This window comes from Rousettus aegyptiacus, unplaced genomic scaffold (assembly GCF_014176215.1).
Source record: "Rousettus aegyptiacus isolate mRouAeg1 unplaced genomic scaffold, mRouAeg1.p scaffold_m13_p_17, whole genome shotgun sequence".
NCBI classification, from domain to species: Eukaryota; Metazoa; Chordata; class Mammalia; order Chiroptera; family Pteropodidae; genus Rousettus; species Rousettus aegyptiacus.
In genome coordinates this window covers 1,288,193-1,309,784 of record NW_023416292.1, presented here as the reverse complement: position 1 = coordinate 1,309,784, position 21,592 = coordinate 1,288,193, and the positions used below count along the sequence as shown (strand labels likewise).

Sequence of the window (21,592 nt, the reverse complement as noted above, 5' to 3'; positions counted from 1 at the left end):
TGTGCTTTGCCTCCAATTTGTGTTACAAAGCTACTATTGCCTCTTATGGAGAAGCCCAGGAGTGATGCTTATATCCAGGATGCTTGAAGAATTCTGTTCTAGGTCTCCTAGGATTGTCCTTAATCTTGGCCACAAGGTGGTACTTCCTGTGCATCCCCAAATGCAGCTAAATAAAGTTCATTATTGAGTGACTCATGCCCACTTTCAGGACACCATAAAAATTAGACACCAAATGCAATATGGCTACCACATGCCAGGCACTGCACTGAATATCTTGTTTGCATTAATGTTATTTAGTTCTCTCAACAACCCTAAAAGATGGTTTCTTGTGAGGAAAGAAAAGCTTAGAGAGAGTAAATAACTGGCCCAAGTTTGCAGGGTTGCATGATTTATAAATAGTAGACCAAGGACTTGAACCCAGGTCTTTCTGACCATAGAACCAGAGTTCTGAATCAGTCTACTCCAGTGCCTTAAAAACAAAGATTTGGAGATTTATAAACTTGAAAGCAGTTGTGACAAGTTTAGAAAACTATGGAATATTTTTTTCCTTATTTTTAAAAAATTTCCTTCAATGCCGTATTATATTTGCAGTTTTAAAAACAGGGGACAAAACTCTAATATTTAAAAATCTCGTTTCCTGCTCTTAACTAGAAATGATACCTGAAAAAGCATTCATGTGGTTGGTTGATAATTAAGTGTATTCGCTCTTGTATGATAATGTTATTAAAGGATATGTGACCCCAGGGGAATGGTTTCTCATGGTTAGTGCTGAGGTAGGCAAATGGATGAAGACTTCCTCCATGTACTTCATCTGGGGCTACCCCTACGATTCATTACTCTCTCCAGTAATCCCAGCTGGAATTTTCCAATGAAGCTTTCTAATCTATAGCTCAGTTTTCCGAACAGCTCAAGTGTCTTAGCTTTTCCCTTTCCCCTGGACTCACTTCATGTCAGTTCACCTCACTGGCTCAACTACACAGGAATCCCTTTCCTTGGTTTCATGTATGGCTCATGAGCATCTCAGAGGATTACTGAATGACCTCATGGAGCATGCGGCACCCACTTCCCTAGATGTCTCTGTCTCTCAGGAAAGCGATGGTTGGTTAAGAACTAGAACTATTCATAGATAAAGAAATAAATATTGCTTTTCACCAGCCTTTGCAGGAAGAGTGCTCAATGGACTTTCCAAAGTGCCTTCTAGAGCTGCCGAAAAGAAGACCTTAGTTTGAGTTTTGTTCAGAGGGAAGAACAAACTAACAGTGGTTATCTAGAATTTCTAAGGTACTTCACAAATTATTGTCATATTTATCACTCTGTCTAAGGTAAATCGATGCTCTAGGAGGCAATGTTTGATGTGCAGAAAATGTTGGAGGCTGACGATTCCACAGCTACTGTAACTGGTTCCTAAATCCTGTTCCTTCTTAAAAGGAGTTGAATGGCATGAGCATTGCCCTCTCTCCAGCAGCTTATACCAGTAGAAATCAGGCCAGCAAATCACGTGGTTGCCATGTAGGGTAACCTGAGGGATACTAGAAAGTACCCTCCTACCTTACCAAAAGTGCTCCTCAAAGATCTGTGATGACTGCAGGGACATGAGAAGTTTAGAACCAGTCTAGGGAAGATGCCTCAGAAGGGGACAGGTGCCCATTCCTTGGCTCCGGGATCTAAAAAAAAAAGGCAAGAACATCAGCAGAACTGACAAGAGTTTGGGGAGGAAGTCCTTGGATTACAGATGCCATTGATATCTCTTCTCAACCTTGAGACTCTAGCTGGATCTGAACCCTGGAGGAAGCACTGAGGTGGAAAACTTGGTGAAGACCTTGGAGTGAGCAGTCTCAGTACCATAGACTAAGTAAGGACCAAAAGGCACTGTCAGTAAGCATCTTCACAGGCCACACTTGGACATGTCCCCAGCTCCCCACCCTGAGCCTGGGTTACTCAACACATCTACATGCTCAGGAAGGTGACTGGCCAGCATGAATACTCAGGGTAAAGATGTTGAATACAACCTGGGCATAAGTCTGAGCTAGAGCCACCTCATAGCCTAACTTTCTCCTCTGTCTTCCTTGAACCCCCACACAGGACTGTCTGGTCAACTGATCTGCTCAGCCTCCATGTCAGACACCTGTCCCTGTGGACTTCCTCATCTCACACAGCAGGGCCGACCCCGGGGTGTTTTTCCCAGTGCTTTCCCCAGACCAATTTTAGGCTCTGTGATCAAGTCTCTTAGGAGATGTTTCAGAGTTTGGGGAAATTTTGCATTTTCATTTGTTTTTGTGGGTTTTTTTCTTTGTTTTTGTTTGGTTGTTGTTGTTGTTTACTTATCCAGATAATTGTGTTCATCATGGGCTTTAAGTGGCCAGGCGATCTGGCCTGCCCCCCAGTGACCCTTCCCTATGGGGTTGGCTCACATTACAGGGACCTCTGATCAAAGGCCGTGATGAGGACAGTCATTGACCAGAAAGCCAGGCACCTTCAGACAAGTCACTTTGTCATCCCTTGCCATAAAGTGTCAGGAAAGAGGGTAGTAAGTCTTAGGGAAATGTTATACCTTCCCGTTTAAAAATAGAAGGCTTTATTTTACAGTCTAACTGAGATCGTTCAGGGAGGGCTGTTTTCCTCAAACATGTCCTTCTCAGTCTCAGGTGCGGGCCTCCACATAGCCATAGGGAAGGGAGTGGTGTTTGTTATAGATGATGGAGGCGAGGGGCAGGAAATAGTGCTCACCCAGGATTCTCTTGTTGCCCATGCCTTCATCTATGCCAGAGGGGATGTTTCATGGTTAATGGGCTAATGGCCAACACGAGCCTGAAGATTGACTAAAGTTCTTGCCCAGTGTAATGGAAGTGGTAAAGTGAGTGTATAGAGCATAGACTCTGGAGTCAAATAATGCAGGATTTGAATCCAATCCTTCCATTTTTTTGGCTTCTAGCCATTTAAAAAGTAAAATAGTGACAAGTAAAATAGTGATAAAAAGTAAAATAGTGATAATTAAGTCTGCCTTTCAGTCTTACAAAGATTAATGGAATAATGTATGTGGAAGCCCTAGGCATATAGGCAGTTCAATTAATGGGATTTTGTTCCTCTTTACCCTCTTGAGCATTCATGGAGATAATGAGTCCACTCCAGGGAAAGAGAAAGAGGTCTCGACAGAATCAGGGTGGCCAAGTTTGGTCCAGGCTCTGACTTACATCACTATCAGCTCTGGCCCTTCATAAAGCTGTTGTAAAGACCAAATAAGATAGTGAATGTGAAGGCTTTTGAAAATGACCCTGTAAATACAAGGCATTATCACTTGTGTATCTTTTGTTGTTGGTTTGTTAAAGTCTGCTCTTTGCAGTTGATGGAAGCAGCTTTGTGTACCAGATATAATAACTGTAAACCTCGAGTTACTCACCTTGTTCCTTAGGTTCTATATTAGTTTCCTGTGGGTGCCATAACAAATTACCACATACTTGACTTTACCATAAATTTTTGTAGATATTTGTTATCAAGTAAAGGATAGTTGGCTAAGAGGTTTTTTTAATCAGAAATGAGTGTTCAATTTTGTCAAGTGTATTTTCTACATCTATTAATATGATCATATGATTTTTTTTCTTTAGTCTGTTGACATGATAGATTAACTGATTTTAAAATGTTGGACCAGCTTTGCATAATTGAGATAAATCTCACTTAACCATAGTGTATAATTCTTTTTATACATTGTTAGATTCAATTTGCTAGTATTTTATTGAGGAATTTTGAATCTATGTTCCTAAGAGATATTGATCTGTGGTTTTCTTTTCTTGTAATGTCTTTGTCTGGTTCTGATATTAGAATGAATAAAATATAGAATAGGAGTTAGGGAGAATTCTCTCTACTTCTATCTTTTGAAAGAAACTGTAGAAAATTAGTATAATTTCTCCCTTAAATGATTGGTAGAATTCACCAGTAAATCCATCTGGAACTGATGCTTTCTGACCCAGAAGAGTATTCATTCTTGATTCAATTTATTTAATAGATATATGTTTATTCAGATTATGTATGTCATCTTATGTGAGTTTTGGGAGATTTGCCTCTTAAGGAATTGGTCCATTTCATCTAGATTATCAAATTTGTGGGCATAACATTGCTCATAGTATTCCTTTATTATCTTTTGAATGTCCACAGGCTTGGTAGTGATGTCTCCTCTTTCATTTCTGACATTAGTAATTTGTGTCCTCTGTCTTTTTTATAATTTAACCTGGCTCGAGATTTATCAACTGTATTCATCTCAAATAACTGACTTTTGTTTTTATTGATTTTCTCTATTGATTCTCTGTTTTCGATTTCATTGGTTTTTGCTCTAGTTTTTATTGATTTTTTTCCCTGCTTACTTTGGATTTAATTTTCTCTTCTTTTTCTAGTTTCCTAAAGTGGAAGCTTAGATTTTGATTTTTAGGTCTTTCTTTTTTTCTAATATATACATTTAATGCTATAAATTTCCCTCTAAGCACTACTTTTGTTGCATCCCACACATTTTTATAAGTTGTGATTTCATTCTCATTTTGTTCAAAATATTTAAAAATTTCTCTTGGGATTTGTTCTTTGACCCATGTGTTTTTTAGAAGCGTGTTGTTCAATTTCCATATATTTTGTGATTCCAGGTTATTTATTTTGTTATTGATTTCTAGTTTAATTTCATTGTGATCTGAGAGCAGACATTGTATAATTTCTATTCTTTTAAGTTTGTTAAGGTGTATTTTATGGCCTAGAAGGTGGTCTACCTTGATGAATATTCTATATGAGCTTGAGAAAAGTTTGTATTCTGCTGTTGTTGGGTGAAGAATTCTATAGGTATTCATTATACCTAGTTAATTGGAGGTGTTGCCGAGTTCCACTGTGTCCTCACTGATTTTCTACCTGTTGGATTTGTCGATCTCTGATAGAGGGGTGTTGAAGTCTCCAATTATAATAGTGGATTTATCATTTCTCCTTACAGTCCATCAGGTTTTGTTTCACGTATTTGAAGCTCTGTTGTTAGGCATATACATGTTAACGATTGTTATGTCTTCTTGGAGAATTGGCCCCTTAGTTATTATGTAATATTTCTCTCCTTCTCTCATAACTTTCCTTCCTTTGATGTCTGCTTTGTCTGAAATTAATATAGCTACTTCTGCTTTCTTTAAATTAGTGTTGGTATGTTTTTTCTTTTTCCCTCTTCTTACTTTGAATCTAAATGTGTTTCTTGTGGACAACATATAGTTGAATCTTGGTTTTTAATTCACTCTGACAATCTGTCTTTTAATTGGTTCATTTAAACCATAGACATTTAAAGTGATTATTGATATAGTTGAATTAATATTTATTATATTTATTATTATTTTCTATTTGTTACTCTTGCTAGTTGTTGCTGTTATTGTCTTCCATCCATTTACTGCCTTTAGTGATTTTAATTTAGCATTTTATATAATTTGATTTCTTCTCCTTTTTAGTATATTAATTATGTATAAATTTTTTACTTTATCCTAAATTTTACAATATTTTAAAACTAATCTAAGATTTTAAAACTAACCCAAACATATTTCAAATAACAATGTACTGTTTCATAGGTAGTATGAGTACTTTATAATAACAAAATAATCCTAATTCCTTCTTCCTGTCCCTTGTATTATTGCTGTCATTCATTACATACAAGCATATATAAGCATGAACACACATTATTGCTATTACTATTTTGAATATTGTGTTGTCTGTTAGATCAATTAAGAGTAAGAAAAATGAAAAATTTATTTTACCTTTTTCCTCCTTCCTAAAAAAACTTCTTTTAACATTTCTTTCAAGGCAGAACTACAGGCAGCAAATTCCCTCAATTTTTGTTTTTCAAATAAAGTCTTTATTTCTTTTATTACCCTGATCTCCTTAGGAAGGCTCACTAGAGAGTGACTTTGATCTGTTTAAATGGACTTTAAAAACACCAGTCTGGTCTTTTAAAGTCTCTTTGTGAGCACCAGAAATAACATCTTTCCAGTGTTTCATTCTTATACCATAACTCATGGAGAAGCACATGGTCTTTATTCTGTTAATTCTAGTCTCATCTCAACAAAAATTTAGGCACATGCTTGAAAATAAGGGCAGCTACTCCAAAAACAGCACAGAGCTCACTAAACCTCACCACATTGGATCCAGCAGGGAAAATGGCTTTCTGACAACTGACCTGCACTTGCCCACCCATCTCTCTGTGCCAAAGTCACAGAGAGATGGGTGGGCAAGTGCAGGTCAGTTGGATTTAGAGCTATACTCTGAAATTATGGGAAAAAATCAGAAATAAGATATCCATCAGTTCATTACAATTCAGTCATCTAAGTTCTACTTTGAAATAACTGACCCAAATTTGGGGATAGTCTGATAAAACTTTTTTTTTTTTTTTGTAATCTAAAATGAGTTACCAGATGGAACTGCCCATAGAACTTGGTTTCCCTTCCCTGGAGACAGCTAACAAAGTGGGGAAGGGAGCACGTTTCTGCCCACAGCTGGGGTTAGCCAAGATGACCACACAGCTCCCTTCCTGGCTCTAGTAGTGTAAGTGTCTGACTCGAATTTCTCAGGAATAACAAAGTAATTTAAGCCCTGAAAAGAGATGAGCAATTCTCAACACGCAAAAAGTCCCATAAGACAGGAAGCCTGCTGGTTCCTGATGCATAAACTAGACAGCAGAGGCAGCACTGCCTGATACAGAGTTTGCTTCTGCTATTGTGTCTTTGAGAAGCTGCTGAGCTCCTCGCCAGGCTCCCTTTCCTCTTCTCACCGTCTGATGGATCCCAAGGGGCTCCTTTTCTTGAACTTCCTGCTATTTCTCTCCCTGGCTTTTGAACTGAGCTGTGGAACAGGTAAGTGTTAATATCTTTGAGGGTTTGCGTCCCATGATTATCTGCCATGGAGGAGAGATTAGCCCTGTGGATGGAGCAAAGGTGCAGGAGCTGGGGGCTGTGATTCTGCCGTCTCTTCGTCTCTTCGTTAGAGATGGGCTTTGAGTTTCGCTTGCCTCTTTCAAAGAGGAAGGAACATTGTGAGTTCCTGGGCCCCAGCCACAGCCCCACCAATCCCCATTTCCAAGGAAACCAGGAACTCTGAGCCAAAGGCACCAGTCACATTCTAAATCAGCCTCTTAGGGTAAGAGTCTCTGGTCAGTTCTGGTTGAGTGGTTGGTTTTGCTTGGGTATCCTTCTGCCAAAGACCCAGGCTAAGGGACTGAGCTGCGGGGATGGAGCTATGGTAGAAGATGACTTCCACAGCCCTGCCCTAGAAGGGGATCCTCACACACACAAGCCTGCAAACCAGAAACATGGTCCAACAACAACGGCTAAAGTGGTAAGAGAGGGTAGAAGTGAAAATCTTAGACATTCAGTTGAGAACAGACAGTGGCCACAATGTGGTACTGGTGGCTACTTTCCTGGAAGAGAAGGTTCCTAGCAAGAAAAGGAGAGGCCAGGATTTCTAGAGCCCAGTGCTGGTTAGCTGGTTACTGTAAGTTGGAAATGCAAATGGGGAACCCTCAGGGTCAAGGGAGCTTAGCTGTAGGGCTAGCCACACAACAGAGCATTTAGAGCTAGTCTCTGCTCCTGTCTTTCTTCTTCTGAAGGCGATCTAATGTTCTCTGTTTAGTAGTATCAGGGCTGTGAAAAAGGTATTTGAGAAAGAAAAAGCCAAGCAAGAAGTGGACTTTGGGCTCACTGTGGAGTACAGTGGGAACCTCTTTTCTACTTAAATGCCTTGGGACTTTGGTTAGACTGTGGGAGGCAGACTGGAGCAGAAGCGGCATTTGGGAAGGGGGGAAATCCTGAGGTTCTGGGTGTTTTGTGCTTGGGGTTTTCAAGACCGCAAATCCATTATGGACTTTTCCAGGAAGAGCCCAAAGATGTGCTAGGGATGTTGGAAGAGCTGCACATAAGGTTTATTTTTTCCCAGACTCCCAGATTAAGAGGCCTTCCTGGTCCCGCTTTTCCACAGAATCAGGCAGACACCCATGGATACTGCTGCTTGATATCTAGGCAAGAAATAACTGAGCTCAGGGCTCAGAAAGCCAAATGAAACCACTTTAAGCCATCAGCGGGAGAGCCAAGCCTTCCAGGGTGCAGCCTATTTGTCACTCCACTACTTTTGGAATATTACTTAGTGACTCTCAGGAGGGATGTTGTTGAACAGTGGGTGGACTTTTCTATCTCTGTGTTTGCTGACCTCCTGGTCCATGGCATCTCAGGTGCTGCCGACAGCTGCTCCACTGAAGGCTTTGGAGGTCACTGGTTAGTGAAAAACAGCCAACCCCCATAGGGCGTGTCTACCCAATCTGCAGCAGCTTCCTTCCTTGCATTCTATCTTCCTTGAAATATGCACAAAATGTTTACAGTGTTTTTATTTCTAAATACACACCCTTTTGTGAAACCCCAATAAAACCCAGACAGAAATGCTTTGCAAGTAGGACAGGTCAGCCATGACAGATTTACCCAACCAAGACGCCCAGTTCTTATAAAATCAGTACCCTTTCCCCTTACCATCTCTACTCGGTTCAGCTTCTAATTCCAAGTCAGAATTGTAAAAATCAAAAAGTCCACATGTTCTTTCATTAAAATGAATTCTCCACTTCCCCAATGGTATTATTTTTAAAATAGGATTAATTTTAGAGTAGTTCTGGGTTTACAACAAAATTGAGTGGAAAGTACAAAGATTTCCCCCTACCCTCACACATGCAAAAGCTCCCCTATTATCAGCATTCCCCCACCAGAGTGGCACATTGTTTACAACTGATAAATCTACCTCAATGGGATTTTTTATTCCTTCATGCAGATCCTCTCCACCTCTTTTACACACATGGGGGAGAGGCAAGGGACAAGTGAATATGTGGGCTCTAGACTTGGCCCAAACTTGTGTGTTCACTGACTCATTTTATCCCAAGATATAGATCTAGGCACTTCTATTTTTTAAAAGCTTTAACAGTGTGATATAATGCCATCACCGTTACTGCCTCCAACTCTGGACTGGAAATCAAAATATCAGAGCGATTTAGTTTTATACGTAAGTTGACCTTGGATAATCTCATGCAGCAACTATGTATTAAAGATATATGATGTGACAGGCACTGTGCAAGGTGTGGAGGAAGCAAAATGAACAAGCACGATCTCTGCCCAGCAACTGACATAGTGTCTGGTACATGAGAGCTTTTCCATGAATGTTTGTTGGATGAGTAATAATAGTATGTACTGCATACCAGGCACTGTTCTAAGTGTTTTATGTGTATTATTATTTAACTCTCATGCCAACCCTATGATGTATGTTGATTATTGTTTAATTATTGTTATATTATTATATTATAAAAGAACAAAGAAAACCACAGAATAGTTTAGCAATTTATCTACAGTCACACAATTTGACTCCAGGGGTGTCAATGAATAAAAGTGGATGAGCTTATGTTTAGGGAGGGGTGAAATACTAAAATTTATATCCAGGTCTCATGGTAAAAATTAGAATATGCTATCTATAATTAAAGCATATGAGTTTATTTTAATTGAGTTGAAAAGAACTTAAGTATACAAATTTTCAAATGATGAGAAAAGTTGATAAAATCATAGAAAGAGGTACAGGACATATGGAAGCATTTGATCTGGAATTTTGAAAGTTTATAGAAACTATTTAATCATGTAAGTTTTCATTTAATTTTTTTGTTAACTAGTTTGTTTATTGGAAGAGTATCATATGTACATCTCTAAAACTTCAACAATACAAAAGAGTATAGAATGGAGACAAATCTCCCTTCTGTACCCCTTGCTGGAGGCAACTACTTTCACAAGTTTCTTGCATGACCTTTCAAATATATACATCTGGTAGGTTGGGTTTTTATAGAACTTTAAAAGAATATTCGAGGCGAAGGCACAAATACAGAGGTGTTGTGAATGCTCAGGGGAAATGGTATGTGGTCTGTTGTACCTGGAACCAAATGTGGAGAAGGGTCTTCATTATTTTCCTCTATATTATATCTCTTAGAGATGTTATATAGATAAAGCAGAGTATATTCTGATTTAGGAGAGAGGAGAACTTAGAATCTGTGTTGTCATTTGTTCATTTATCTCATTCAGTGGTTTTATTCTCTTAACTCACGAGGATTTTTTCAGTTCCTACTATGTCCCAAGTGAGTGTTAGGGTTATAGCAGTGAACACAACAGTCACAGTCTCTACTCTTGGAAGGTTATAATTAAGTGAGGACAATAGGCACTGAATCAGAGTTAAAAAGCATAATGAGTGATATGAAGGAGAGATGCAGAGTGCACTGGAAGCACATGGCAGGGAAACCTCATCTCAGCTGGGGGTCAGAGGTAGAGACTTGTAGGATGGAAGGCATTAGCCAGGCAATTAAAAAGTGGTAACAGACTTTTAGGCTGGGGAACAGTAAGTGCAAATATTCTAAAATATAAAACCCAGCTGCTTCAAGGACTGGGAATAGGAGGATGGCTGGTGGTACTGCAGTTTAAATAGCAGCCTATAGGCAAGTTATCTTTTCCTTTTTGGCCTAGATTTGCCATAAAAGCTGTGAGGCCTAAAAGTCCTGCCTCTTCTCTACCTGAAAGAAATGCTGTGGAAACATGCTATAAGCACATGTGAAAGTATGGGATAGGAGGTGGGGGGATGGCTTGCTAGCGTTAGGTAGAATCTCAGCTTGTGAAAGAGTTGGCTAAATGCTACTGATTTCAGGAAAATATCCATGGGCCCATGTGACTCACTCTACTTTCTAAGTAGAATTACCCTTGAAGGAAAGTGAGTTGGTGTTAACGGCTACCAATGTTCCCTCCAAACCCTTTCAGTAAACAGGGCTGACTGAATCACAGACCCACTGGAAAACACTCATCAGGCAGCAGCTCGTTTCAGGAACAGAGACTCCACTTGAAGGGTTTTGCAAACCACTTTAAAGTCCCCACTTATTTTTCCACTCGTGCTTAGGTGGCGATGATTTCAAGTCCCCCAGGCACTCACACACACTCACTTGTTACATCATTATTCTTATATGGCTGTAGGGTGTAAGGGTCCCTTCCTAACCAAGTTTTGATTCCACTTCCCATGACTGAATGTTCACAAACCATTTAGCTTGTCTGTCTCATCTGCTTCCTCTTTTCTTTTCCTCTACCCCTCCTACATTCCTATTTATTTATTCATTCATTCATTCATTCATTTATTTTCTACTCTCTCTCTCATCTTATATCCCCTCTTTCTCCCACTTCCCACCAATTCAAAGTTCTGAAAGTAACCATAGTGCATGGGGATTGGGTTAGGTGGGGGAAGGGGCACATAGGAGACATAGTGGAGAGGGGAAGGTTTGGTGTGAGAGTGGGAATCATTTCTGTTTCTTTCTTTATCCATATCAAAATTGGTATAAAAATTAACAGATAATCTTATTTTGAACCTCAGGTCCCTTTGAGAAATGACATTTATGGATGTGCTCTCATAAAAATGTATGTCTGCTTATCTAACAACTTTTCGTACACAATTTCAGGGGACTCGTGCACCACAGAATATTTCTACTTGTACATATGGTTCTAATTTTCTGTAATCCCTCTATACAGAGAAGTTTAAATTCAGGATACAAGAGGTTACTCTTTGGATACTGTACACACCTCATTATCTGAACAGTTAGGCATTCATTAGTGTGGCCGGACGAATTTCCAACATGATTACCAAATTATCTTTGTTAAACACCAACACCAACATGAGCATTTATCATCTAAACAATTAAGCAACAAAGAGAGCACACTGTTTTCAGAGTTGATATGTTACTAATATTTAAAAGAACAAATTTCTAATTGCTTTTCTCATTTTCTCTTAATAATTATGAGTCTCAACCACTCTAACATTAGCCCAGGATTAGAGTGATTGAGACTCTTTTTTTCCCAGTCTCTGAATCTCTAGTCTGTTATTAACTGGATTCTTTTCAGGACAACATTACAATTTCAGGGTATTTTGGTATCAGGAACCTTTTGACCAGATTGCCAAATTTTCCAACAACCTGCCTTAATTACAAGTTAATTGTGTCTTTTCTAAGTAGCGTAATTACTTAAGCAGATAGTTTTATTCACCTCTTCTGACTTTCTTATCAATAAGAACAATCTGTGTTCTCTCTGAGTTATGGAATCCTTCTTTTATGAACATTAACTTACGGTTAAGTTCATTTATTACATTCAGTAATATACTAGGCAAAGCTAAATAATAGAGATTTTAGTCAGGTAATATAGCTTTCAACATTCATAAATTATACAGATATTTATTAAAAACCTACTATGTGTCAACCACTGTTGTAGGTCATAGGGACAAAACAGTGAAAAAAAAATGAAATTCTTACTCTTAAGTTTGCATTCTCGTGAGAGAAACAAAAATAAAACAAATGAATATACAATATAACATCAAACAGTAAGTGCAGCAAGAAGGGGGATACTATGTTATATAGAGTGGTGAGAGCAGGTTTCGCAGAGAAGATAATTTTTTTAACAGAAACTTAAAGTGAGGGAATGAGTTATCCAGACATACAAAGGAAGAGATTTCCAAAGATAAAGAGAGGGAGACAGAACAGCAAATACAAAAGCTCTAAACATGGAATGCTCTAGAAGAATGATGGAGTAGTTGGAGCAAGTGTGACCACAGTTTAGAGAGCAGAGATCAGGCAGCAGATGGAGCAGAAGCAGTACCAGGGACTCACTTACTCAGTCTTTGAAGCTAGAATGAGGACTACGGATTTTTATTCTATGGGTTCTAGAAAGCCCTGGAAGTTTAAAAGCAGGAGAGATAAAACTGGACAGTTTTAAAAGATAGCCCCATCCATGGTAAGGATAAAACAGATTAATTGAAAGAAAATGGCAGTACCCAGGCCTGTGATAATGGTGGTAGAAACAAACAAGTTTCGAGGCATTGAATATCAGATGGATTTTGAAAGCACAGGCAATGGGATTTGCTGACAGATTGAATATAGCATATGAGAAAAAGTCAAGGATGATTGCAGTGTTTTGAACTGAAAATTTGAGGAAATTTTGATGTTGTTTGCAGAAAGGGCTATGGAATCAAGAGTTCATTATGAGTGTGGCTAAGAAAGAGAAGAGGTCTGAGTACTGAGTCCTGAGATACTTCAATATCTTTAAGAGTAGAAGATTCTAGTCAAGAAAACTGAGAAGGAATAGCCAATAAAATAGAAAAAAAACTAGGAGAGTGTGGTCTTCCAAGTGTTTCAAAGAGGGAGTGATGAACCATGTCAAGTTCTTCTGAGAAAGCAAGATGAGGATGGAGAGTTGACTTGGTATCATGGAGTACATCATGACCCTAACAAGAGTGGTTTCAGTGAACAGTAGGGATAAAAGCCTGTTCAGAGTGGGTGCGAGGAAAAATGGGTCATGTAATAGAGACAGAAAAGAAAAACACACCTGAAAAAACTTTGTGGTAAAGGAAAGCAGAGAAATAGAGAAATGACTGGAGATATACCTGGGATCAGGAGAGAGTTTTTTGAGATGAAGGATAGATAATACATGTTAGTATATTACATGTTGATGGAAACAACCTACAATGTATCATACCATAATAAAGCTGATGATGCAAGAGGTGGGGGCAAGTGCAGGAGTAAAGCCTTGAAGTATGTGAGGGCTCCATAAAGGAGGAAGCACAATAGATGATCCATCCAAGTAGGTAGGTTGATTTTGTGCTGATTATAAATGGAAGTCCTCTTTTTGTTTCTTCTACTTCTTCAGTAAAATAAGAAGCAGGGTCATCATCTGAGGTTGTGGATTTGAGAAGAGAAGAAGTGTTAAATAATCAGCAGTGGGATCCCTTACGGTGGTTTGATAGGTTTGGGTTTCTTTATTGTTGTTGTTATTGACTCAGCTTTTTTGAAAAAGAAAAAGAAAATAATTTCTCACTCTCAATTTTATTAACTTCCTACAGTTGTTTTGAGGGCTTGAATACTGGGTTCAAAATCTCCCTGATTACATATTTCTCAGACTTTTCTCTTTCCTCATTACCTGAATTGACGCTTCTGTAATCTTGGTGTCTTAGGCTTATAAGCTCAAAATCACTTTTAGCTGCTCTCCATCCTTCACAATATATAGTGGTAAGAAATCTGGTCCAGGAATTAACAGATTTTAATTCTAGTTCAGTTACCAGTTATTTAATTTTGGGGAAGTCATTTAACTTCTTTATGTCTTACATGCCTTAACTATAAATCTGAGTTGATAGAATTCCCTCTCAGATCAAAGAAACCCAGTGTCCTAGTTAGCGTATATAATTCTATAATAAGTAACTTTAAGATTTCCCTTAGGATTTTTGAAATATTGAGAATACAGTAAAATCCTCATGACAATGCTATAGACCACCAAGACCTGGCAAGCCCAGGGCTGGCCCAAGAGGAAGAGGAAGAGCCTCCAGTCTGTCATTCCTGATCCACGGACAGGATATGATTCTAAAAGGGCCCCATAATAAGGAACTGTTTTCTTCCTCCCACAGGTGAGAGCTCGATGAATTGCCCGGTGATCCCTGGGAAGTTGGGAAGCAGTGTGCTGCTTCCCCTGACATCTGAAAGGATAAGGAACACAAACAAGAGCATCCACATCATCGTTACAATGGCAAAATCACAAGGAGAAAACATCAAGAAGAAAATTGTATCTCTTGATTTGCCAAAAAAGGTCTCTCCACACTATGTAGAAAATGGCTATATATTTCATCTGGAAGACCTGAGCCTGGGAATTCTGGAAAGCAAGAAGGAAGATGAGGGCTGGTACTTTATGACCCTGGAGGAAAATGTTTCAGTCCAGCACTCTTGCTTGCAGCTGAGCCTTTATGGTAATAATGATGGCTTCCCCAGTCCACAATGTAAGGTCAAGATTGTCCTTTGACTAAGAACTTAGGCCTCTCACATAAGCAAAAGGTATTCAGTATTGGAAGCAATCTGAGAGGTCACCTAGCCCAGGGATATTTAAATTTTTTTCAGGAGGAAATTTTAGAGGTTCACAAATCTTTTTTGCCCAAATAGCATGTTAGTGGTAGCTGATTAGCAGTAGTCACTCATTTCCCAAAGGAAAGGTACCCAGCTGCCTGTGGGCTAGAGGGCCTGGAGCCCCAAAATTCTCAATTTGCAAATAAGAATTTTTTTTAAAAAAAGTTTTTTTAATGATTTTTTAAAAGTTTAAATACCACTTTCTTTCATAGATGACACTGAAATTCAAAAAGGGGTTTGTACATGCTTCCACATATCTGTGTGGGTGATTCACCGCATTTAGGAGTCCTGAGAGAAGGAGAGCTGAAACTCAGCCCACACACCACTCACCAAGCCCCACTCACCAAGCCCTGTGCCCCATCATTGCATGACATCTTCCTGGGGGAAAGGCACTTTTTTTCTCATTGAAACAAAGGCTCTAGTTATAAAGTTGCTTAGCTGCAGAACTTAAACTAGAACCTGAATCCACCTGAATCCTGGATTTTTCTTGGTGAAGCCAGAACTTTTTTGAGTCTTTTTAATGCCAGTCCCTCTCAAACACATCCACTTTGTGTCTCTTAGGCCCAGAGGCTCCCTTAAATTCCTAGGGATCCTGACCACCATGAGGACTGTCCTGCTTCTTTACAGTGGCTTTCTTATCTCTGAGGATGGTACAGGGAGCTCCACCCACACAGCATTACTTTAAAATCCTCAGGTACCTACAAGAGAGACAGCAATACCCTTCCCATCCTTTCCATGCCCCTAACATTCCCTTCCCTCCAAAGAGTGCATGCAGAATTCCCACAGTCCTCCAGCAGGTACCTGATCACTCCAACAGTGGCCCTGGTACAGGCTTCCATGAGCATAGAGTCTGCATATCATGCATTTTCCAGAACCATTCACTGCCTTTGTGACATCTCGTCACATTTTGTAATCAAATTCTTCCCTCAGAAAATATGGCCTCTGGGGCCATGGTATTTTTATCAAGTCAAAGAAAGAGGCTGTATTTTTTGGGTCAGACAAATTTAGGTTCAAATCTCAGCTCAGTTGCTTAGAAGCTGAGTAAAATTATATAAGATACTCCACTTCTCTAGGATGTAGTTTCCTCATTTATAAAATGGGAATAATTATAACTAAGGTAGTAATTGTTGAGAACATTTTTGAGAAGATTAAAGAACATGGTGGATATAAAGTCCAGCACTGTATCTGTCCAATAGTAGTCGCTCAATAGATAAAAATTTCCCTTTATTTTGCCTATATCATGACATTAACATGAGATAGGTTAATGAGGCCTATGGCTATCTCTACTTCACTAAAGCATGTGTGTGTGCATGAGTGCGTGCACGCACACACACACAATAAAGTCACACCACTAAAAAGTCATTCTTTTAGGTTTAGAAGATAATACTTTCACCAATGCCAATTAAACCCATGGGGGATTCACTGACAGCAAACTCCTTGGATAGAATATAGGTGAGCAACCCAGATCAGCAACACCAGGAGAGGCAAGGAGACCCCCAATGCTATCAGTAGGAGAAAACTAAAAGCCAATTTTTTCTTCTCTATTTTATTCCAAGGTGGTCCAGGAAAGGAGTATGTGGGAAGAGAGGAATGGTGCAGAGCAGTAGATCCCCACTAGAAATAAATCACACTGCAGATCCAGCAGGAGGAAAAATGCTATTAGGCCACATTTTCTTCTAACAAAATTGTCAAGTCAGAATTTCAAGGGGTTCATTTCAGTGATGGCTCCCTTCCTCCCCCTTCTGACAGAGCAGATCTCCACTCCAGAAATTAAGGTGCTGAACTGGACTCAGGAGAATGGGAATTGCAGCTTGATATTGGCCTGCATGGTAGAGAAGGGGGACAAAGTAACTTACAACTGGTTCGAGAAGACAAATGCTCACCAGCTGAGCCCAGCAAATGACTCTGCCATTCTGTACCTCACCCTCGGCCCTCAGCATGCCAACAATATCTACATCTGCACTGCAAGCAATGTCATCAGCAACCACTCCAGGACCTTCATTCCATGGTCCCAGTGCAGGTCATATTCCCCAGGTGAGTGCTCTGGTGGTGGTAAGTGTATCACATTAATGATATGGGCTCAGTCCAACCTGGACCAATCATTTTGTTCCCATAGCTATGGCTTTCACCTTGGTAACAACACTTTGTATCTTTTCTATAGTTTTTAAAAACCTCCCACATGCATTCATGGAGTACTCTCTACTTATAACAGCCAGGGTGGCATTATTATGCTCACTCAGTTCACAGTTGAGGAAACCAATTAGAGATGATGAAGGCAGACCCAGAGCCCAGGTCTCCAAGTTGTGATCCTTCTTCTCTCCTCCTGCTTTGGATTCAGTCTGCAGGGGTGGCTGAGTGAGGGGCCGTGGGTAGCAGGTCCTGACTCTCACATCCCTGCTCCACTAATGGTGAGACAGCCTACACTATCAATAAGTATGTATTGATCACCTAGGCTATAGGAAACTGGGGATAGATGTGACATATTATCTCTGCTCTCTGGGTACATGTTCTAAAGATAAGACATGAAACATTTGCTCAATAATAAAAAGCAGGACATAATGGAGGACCACATTTTACAGAATGGACTATGGATCCCATAGCCAATCAGAGGACCCAGGGAGTCAGCTCTCTGATGAAGACCTGGACTGGGAAGTTTTGGAATAATGATAAATGGTATAGTACTTTATTATTGGCAAAGCACTTTTGACTATATAATCTCTTTTGATTATTGCAATAATCTTACCAGATAAGTGTTATTATCATCCTCATTTTACAGATGAGGAACTGGAACTTCATGGCATTTTAGTACCTCCTCAAGTTTCTTCAACTTATAAATAGTAGAGTCAGCACCTAGATCTTTGACTGCTCTTTTTCTAGAAAGAAAAGCATCATAATTCTGTTACAAAAAGGAATAGAGTGCTGATTAAGTAAATCTGTGAACCACTTGAGATTGGAAACAAGATAGGCCACTGACTCTTTTCACCAACATATTTTGTGTCCATGCCTCAGGTATGTTCAGAGACAGAAGGACAAGTGTGCTGGCCCTGCAAGGCATTATTTATTCCCTAACATTCTCCTCTCTGGATCCACTGGGAGTCTCCAAGAAGACTCCTGCCCATAGCAGACTCAGTGTCTATATGGAGGGATTTCCAGATGACCAGAGATGGCAGGATGGGGGAATCTATCCAAGTTATGCCCCTCAGCACTTCCAGTCAGAGACTCCCCTGATGTATTCCCAGATAGACCGCTGGAAAAATCTCACCTGGTCTCCAGTTTGCATCTGAGAATTCTTTGATTAATGTAACCCACCGTATGTTGCCTCCCCCAGCTATTAATGTCAGAGTCCACCATCTGTCCACCTACTAGATGCATCTGGCTGCTTGCCCACTTTGCACACGAAGTACATTCTGAAGCTACCTCCCAGTTCGGATCTCTCTCCTTGCCTATAGTCATTTGGAACATGCTGGCAGGACCAAGAATGTGCTGTTGCATAGTTTAGAGTTTATAGAATATGACCTCAAAGGTCCTAGATTCAATGATGCCCTTTTTACTTATAAGGATAAGTTGCTTAACCTAAGACAAGTTATTTCTCTAAAATAATAACTGACAGGTCTTCATTAGTTCATATGTGCTAGTGAGGTGGTATCTCACTTAATCCTCACAGCAACTAAGTAGTATTAGTATCCTCACTCTATGGATGAGGAAATAAAAATATAAAATGGTCACACACAGAGCCAGTGACAGAGCTGAGTTGTCTGATCCTGGCATTCTTATAGATATTAGTGGAAGAGATAATACACTTAAAATGCCTTATAAATTACGATAACAAAGTGTCATTGTTTTTCTCGAGACTGAGGAAGTAGTAGTCCTTACCCTAGCACAGTCCCCTCTGGTTGTATTAGTCTTCTTAGAGTTAAGGAAGAGCATCAAATATTTTACTATAGCCAATCTCAAAAATTAGGGAGAACTCTCTTCATGTTTCTCAATGAAGCATGCTTCTTGCTCCCTGCTTCTTGTGATTTAACAAGAATCTTTTCAGTGTATTCCAAAGTCTTGGCAGGCCATAAAGCTTATACTCTGGTACATGGCTCAGGATTCTCTAAAGAAATAGGAAGATGCTCTTATCCATCTAAGCTACTCTGAGGACAAAGTATGCATTAGTATGAACCAGATTTAATGAGAACGAAGCAGACTTCTGGGAGCTGTGGAGAGACAGAAGAAACAGAAACATGGTGCCATGGGAAAAGCCTTTTCAGGGTCTCAGCTCAGTCATTGAGAGCTACTTAACATGGGGCAACCATTTCACTTTCTTAGGGCTCTGCTTTATCATCTGTAAAATCAAAAGGGTGAGCTAGCAAAGAGTCCATATCCTATGGTTTGGCTGGTACGTACGTTAGTAAGAAATGCTAATAACGTGTTACCAAAGTGAAAGTGTAGTGTGCAAGGGCTATTGTAACAAAGTACCACAAACTGGTGTCTTAAACAATAGAAATGTATTCTCACAGTTCTGGAGGTTGGAAGTCCAAGATCAAGGTCCCAGCATGGTTGTTTTTTTCTGAGGGCTGGGAGGATGTATATATATCTCTTGGCTTATATATCTCTTCTTATATCTTCTTATGTTTTCTTATATCTCTTCACATTGTCTTCCCTCCTTGTGTATCTCTATCCTAATTCTTCTTCTTTTAAGGACACCAGTCATATTGGATTAGAACCCACCTTTAATTAGTTTTCTAGGAATCCTATACAAAATACCACAGACTGGCAAGCTTAATAATGTAAATTTATTTTCTCAGAATTCAAGAGGCTAGAAGTCCAAGATTAAGGTGTTAGCAAGGTTGTTTTTTTCTAAGGTTCCTCTCATTGGCTTTTAGATGGCCACCTTCTCGCTGTGTCTTCACATAGTCTCTCCTCTGTGCATGCAAATCCCTGGTGTCTCTTTGTGTTCCCAGATTTCCTCTTCTTATAATAACCAGTAAGATTAGGTTTGGACCTCATTTTGACTTAACCACCTTGTTTAAGACTCTACCTCCAAATATGTTTCCATTCTAAGATCCTGGGGGTGAGAGCTTTAGCATGGATTTTGGGGGACAAAATTCAAACCACAAAACCACCCTAATGACTTTGTTTTAACTTGATTATTTCTATAAGATCTTATCTCCAAATAAAGTCACGTTATAAGGACTTCAACATATGAACTTTTGGGGAAACACAATTCAACCCATAATACAAGTGGAGATCCCCTCCTCTGCCTCCAGATATGAGGAACCACAGCATGTCAAAACCAGTCACACAGCTGGTTTGTGGCATGCTATTCCCAATACACCAGGTTGCCTAAATACTGAAAACAGTTTTAACTCATTGATTTGTGTTTGCAAATCAATACTATTCATTCTAAAAATACTGTTTCTTCTACATTCCAACATTGTGTTAAGCGATGAGAACACAGAAACAAAAAATACATGATCTTTACCCTTAAGGAAGGAGATAGTTCTGTAAGTAACTAATTTTCCTAAACTGCATAGTATAATAAGTGAAAAACAGATGTGTGTACAAGGTAACAAAAAAAGGGGGAATGATTAGCACTGTCTCAGGGACTCAGAGAGAATGTCACAGAAGATGTGACATAAACTGGATTTTGAAGAATAAATAGAAATTACTTAAGCAGATAAAAGAAAGACATTTCAGTCACAGGGAAAAGTAGGTACAGCTGCGTCTTGTTCTGTATTATCCTATAAGGGAAACTAATGTAGAGTTTAAGAGGAGTAATATAATCAGCTTTGCATTTCACAGATGAAATTTAGTGGTGTGGAAAATAGACTGAGGCAGAGAAGAATAAGAATAAGAATAAGAATAAGAATAAGAATAAGAATAAGAATAAGAATAAGAAGAAGAAGAAGAAGAAGAAGAAGAAGAAGAAGAAGAAGAGGAAGAGGAGGAGGAGTATGGACTCAGCATACAATCAATACCATAATACGAAATCAGACAATCTCCGTACAGCATAAAACATCCATCCTCATCCGCCTCGATCCTCCTCCTTCTTCCTCCTCTCGCTTCGCCTCTCCCCACCCCTCCTCACTCCTCCCTAAGAGCAACTAGTTACTGGGAGGGCCCATTATTGCAGTAATCCGTCAAGAGATGATGAGACCTTAGCCAAGGCAGTACTAGTTTACCAAAGACTTCGAACAAGAGGAATTCCAGCTGTAGGATAAAATGGTGAGGTCTGAGGGTTTATTAGAGATCACTTCATCTATAATGAAGACAATAATTTAAAGACATTTTTTTACTTTCGTTATTGAAAAATTCAAAGTGGTTAATGATGTAGTTAGACCAAATGTGATGTCAGTACTGTCTCTTTGCAGAACTCACTTAAACTTACAGAACATATGTGTTCCTCAGTATCCTATTTTCTAATGACATTTGTTCAAGCTCTCAGTAATATATTCATTCTTATTTTAATTGCCATCTCAGTGTTTTACAGTAAGAAACACCTTAATATCTATCATTATAAAGCATCTTTATTGCAAAGTCCAAATCCTGGGGTGCTACAAAGTACTCTCACCAGGTGATGCAAAGCATGTTGATGTGGGTCAACACTGGGTAGTGTGACTTGCTGCAGTCCTG

General features: G+C 39.4%; 1 protein-coding gene across 3 annotated transcripts in view; it reads left to right on the top strand.

Moving 5' to 3' along the window:
• Window positions 1–6,657: 6,657 nt before the first annotated feature.
• Window positions 6,658–21,592, top strand: part of SLAMF1 (signaling lymphocytic activation molecule family member 1) — a 37,781-nt gene continuing 22,846 nt past the window's right edge. For 2 of the 3 annotated variants that reach the window (XM_016139630.2, XM_016139625.2), the window contains exons 1-3: window positions 6,659–6,848; window positions 14,482–14,817; window positions 16,721–17,005. In XM_016139630.2, the coding sequence (XP_015995116.2) occupies window positions 6,773–6,848; window positions 14,482–14,817; window positions 16,721–17,005 (697 nt within the window). In that variant the 5' untranslated portion in view covers window positions 6,659–6,772. Of the gene's footprint in view, window positions 6,849–14,481; window positions 14,818–16,720; window positions 17,006–21,592 lie in introns of all 3 variants that reach the window. The other variant, XR_001596251.2, reaches the window with a different exon arrangement.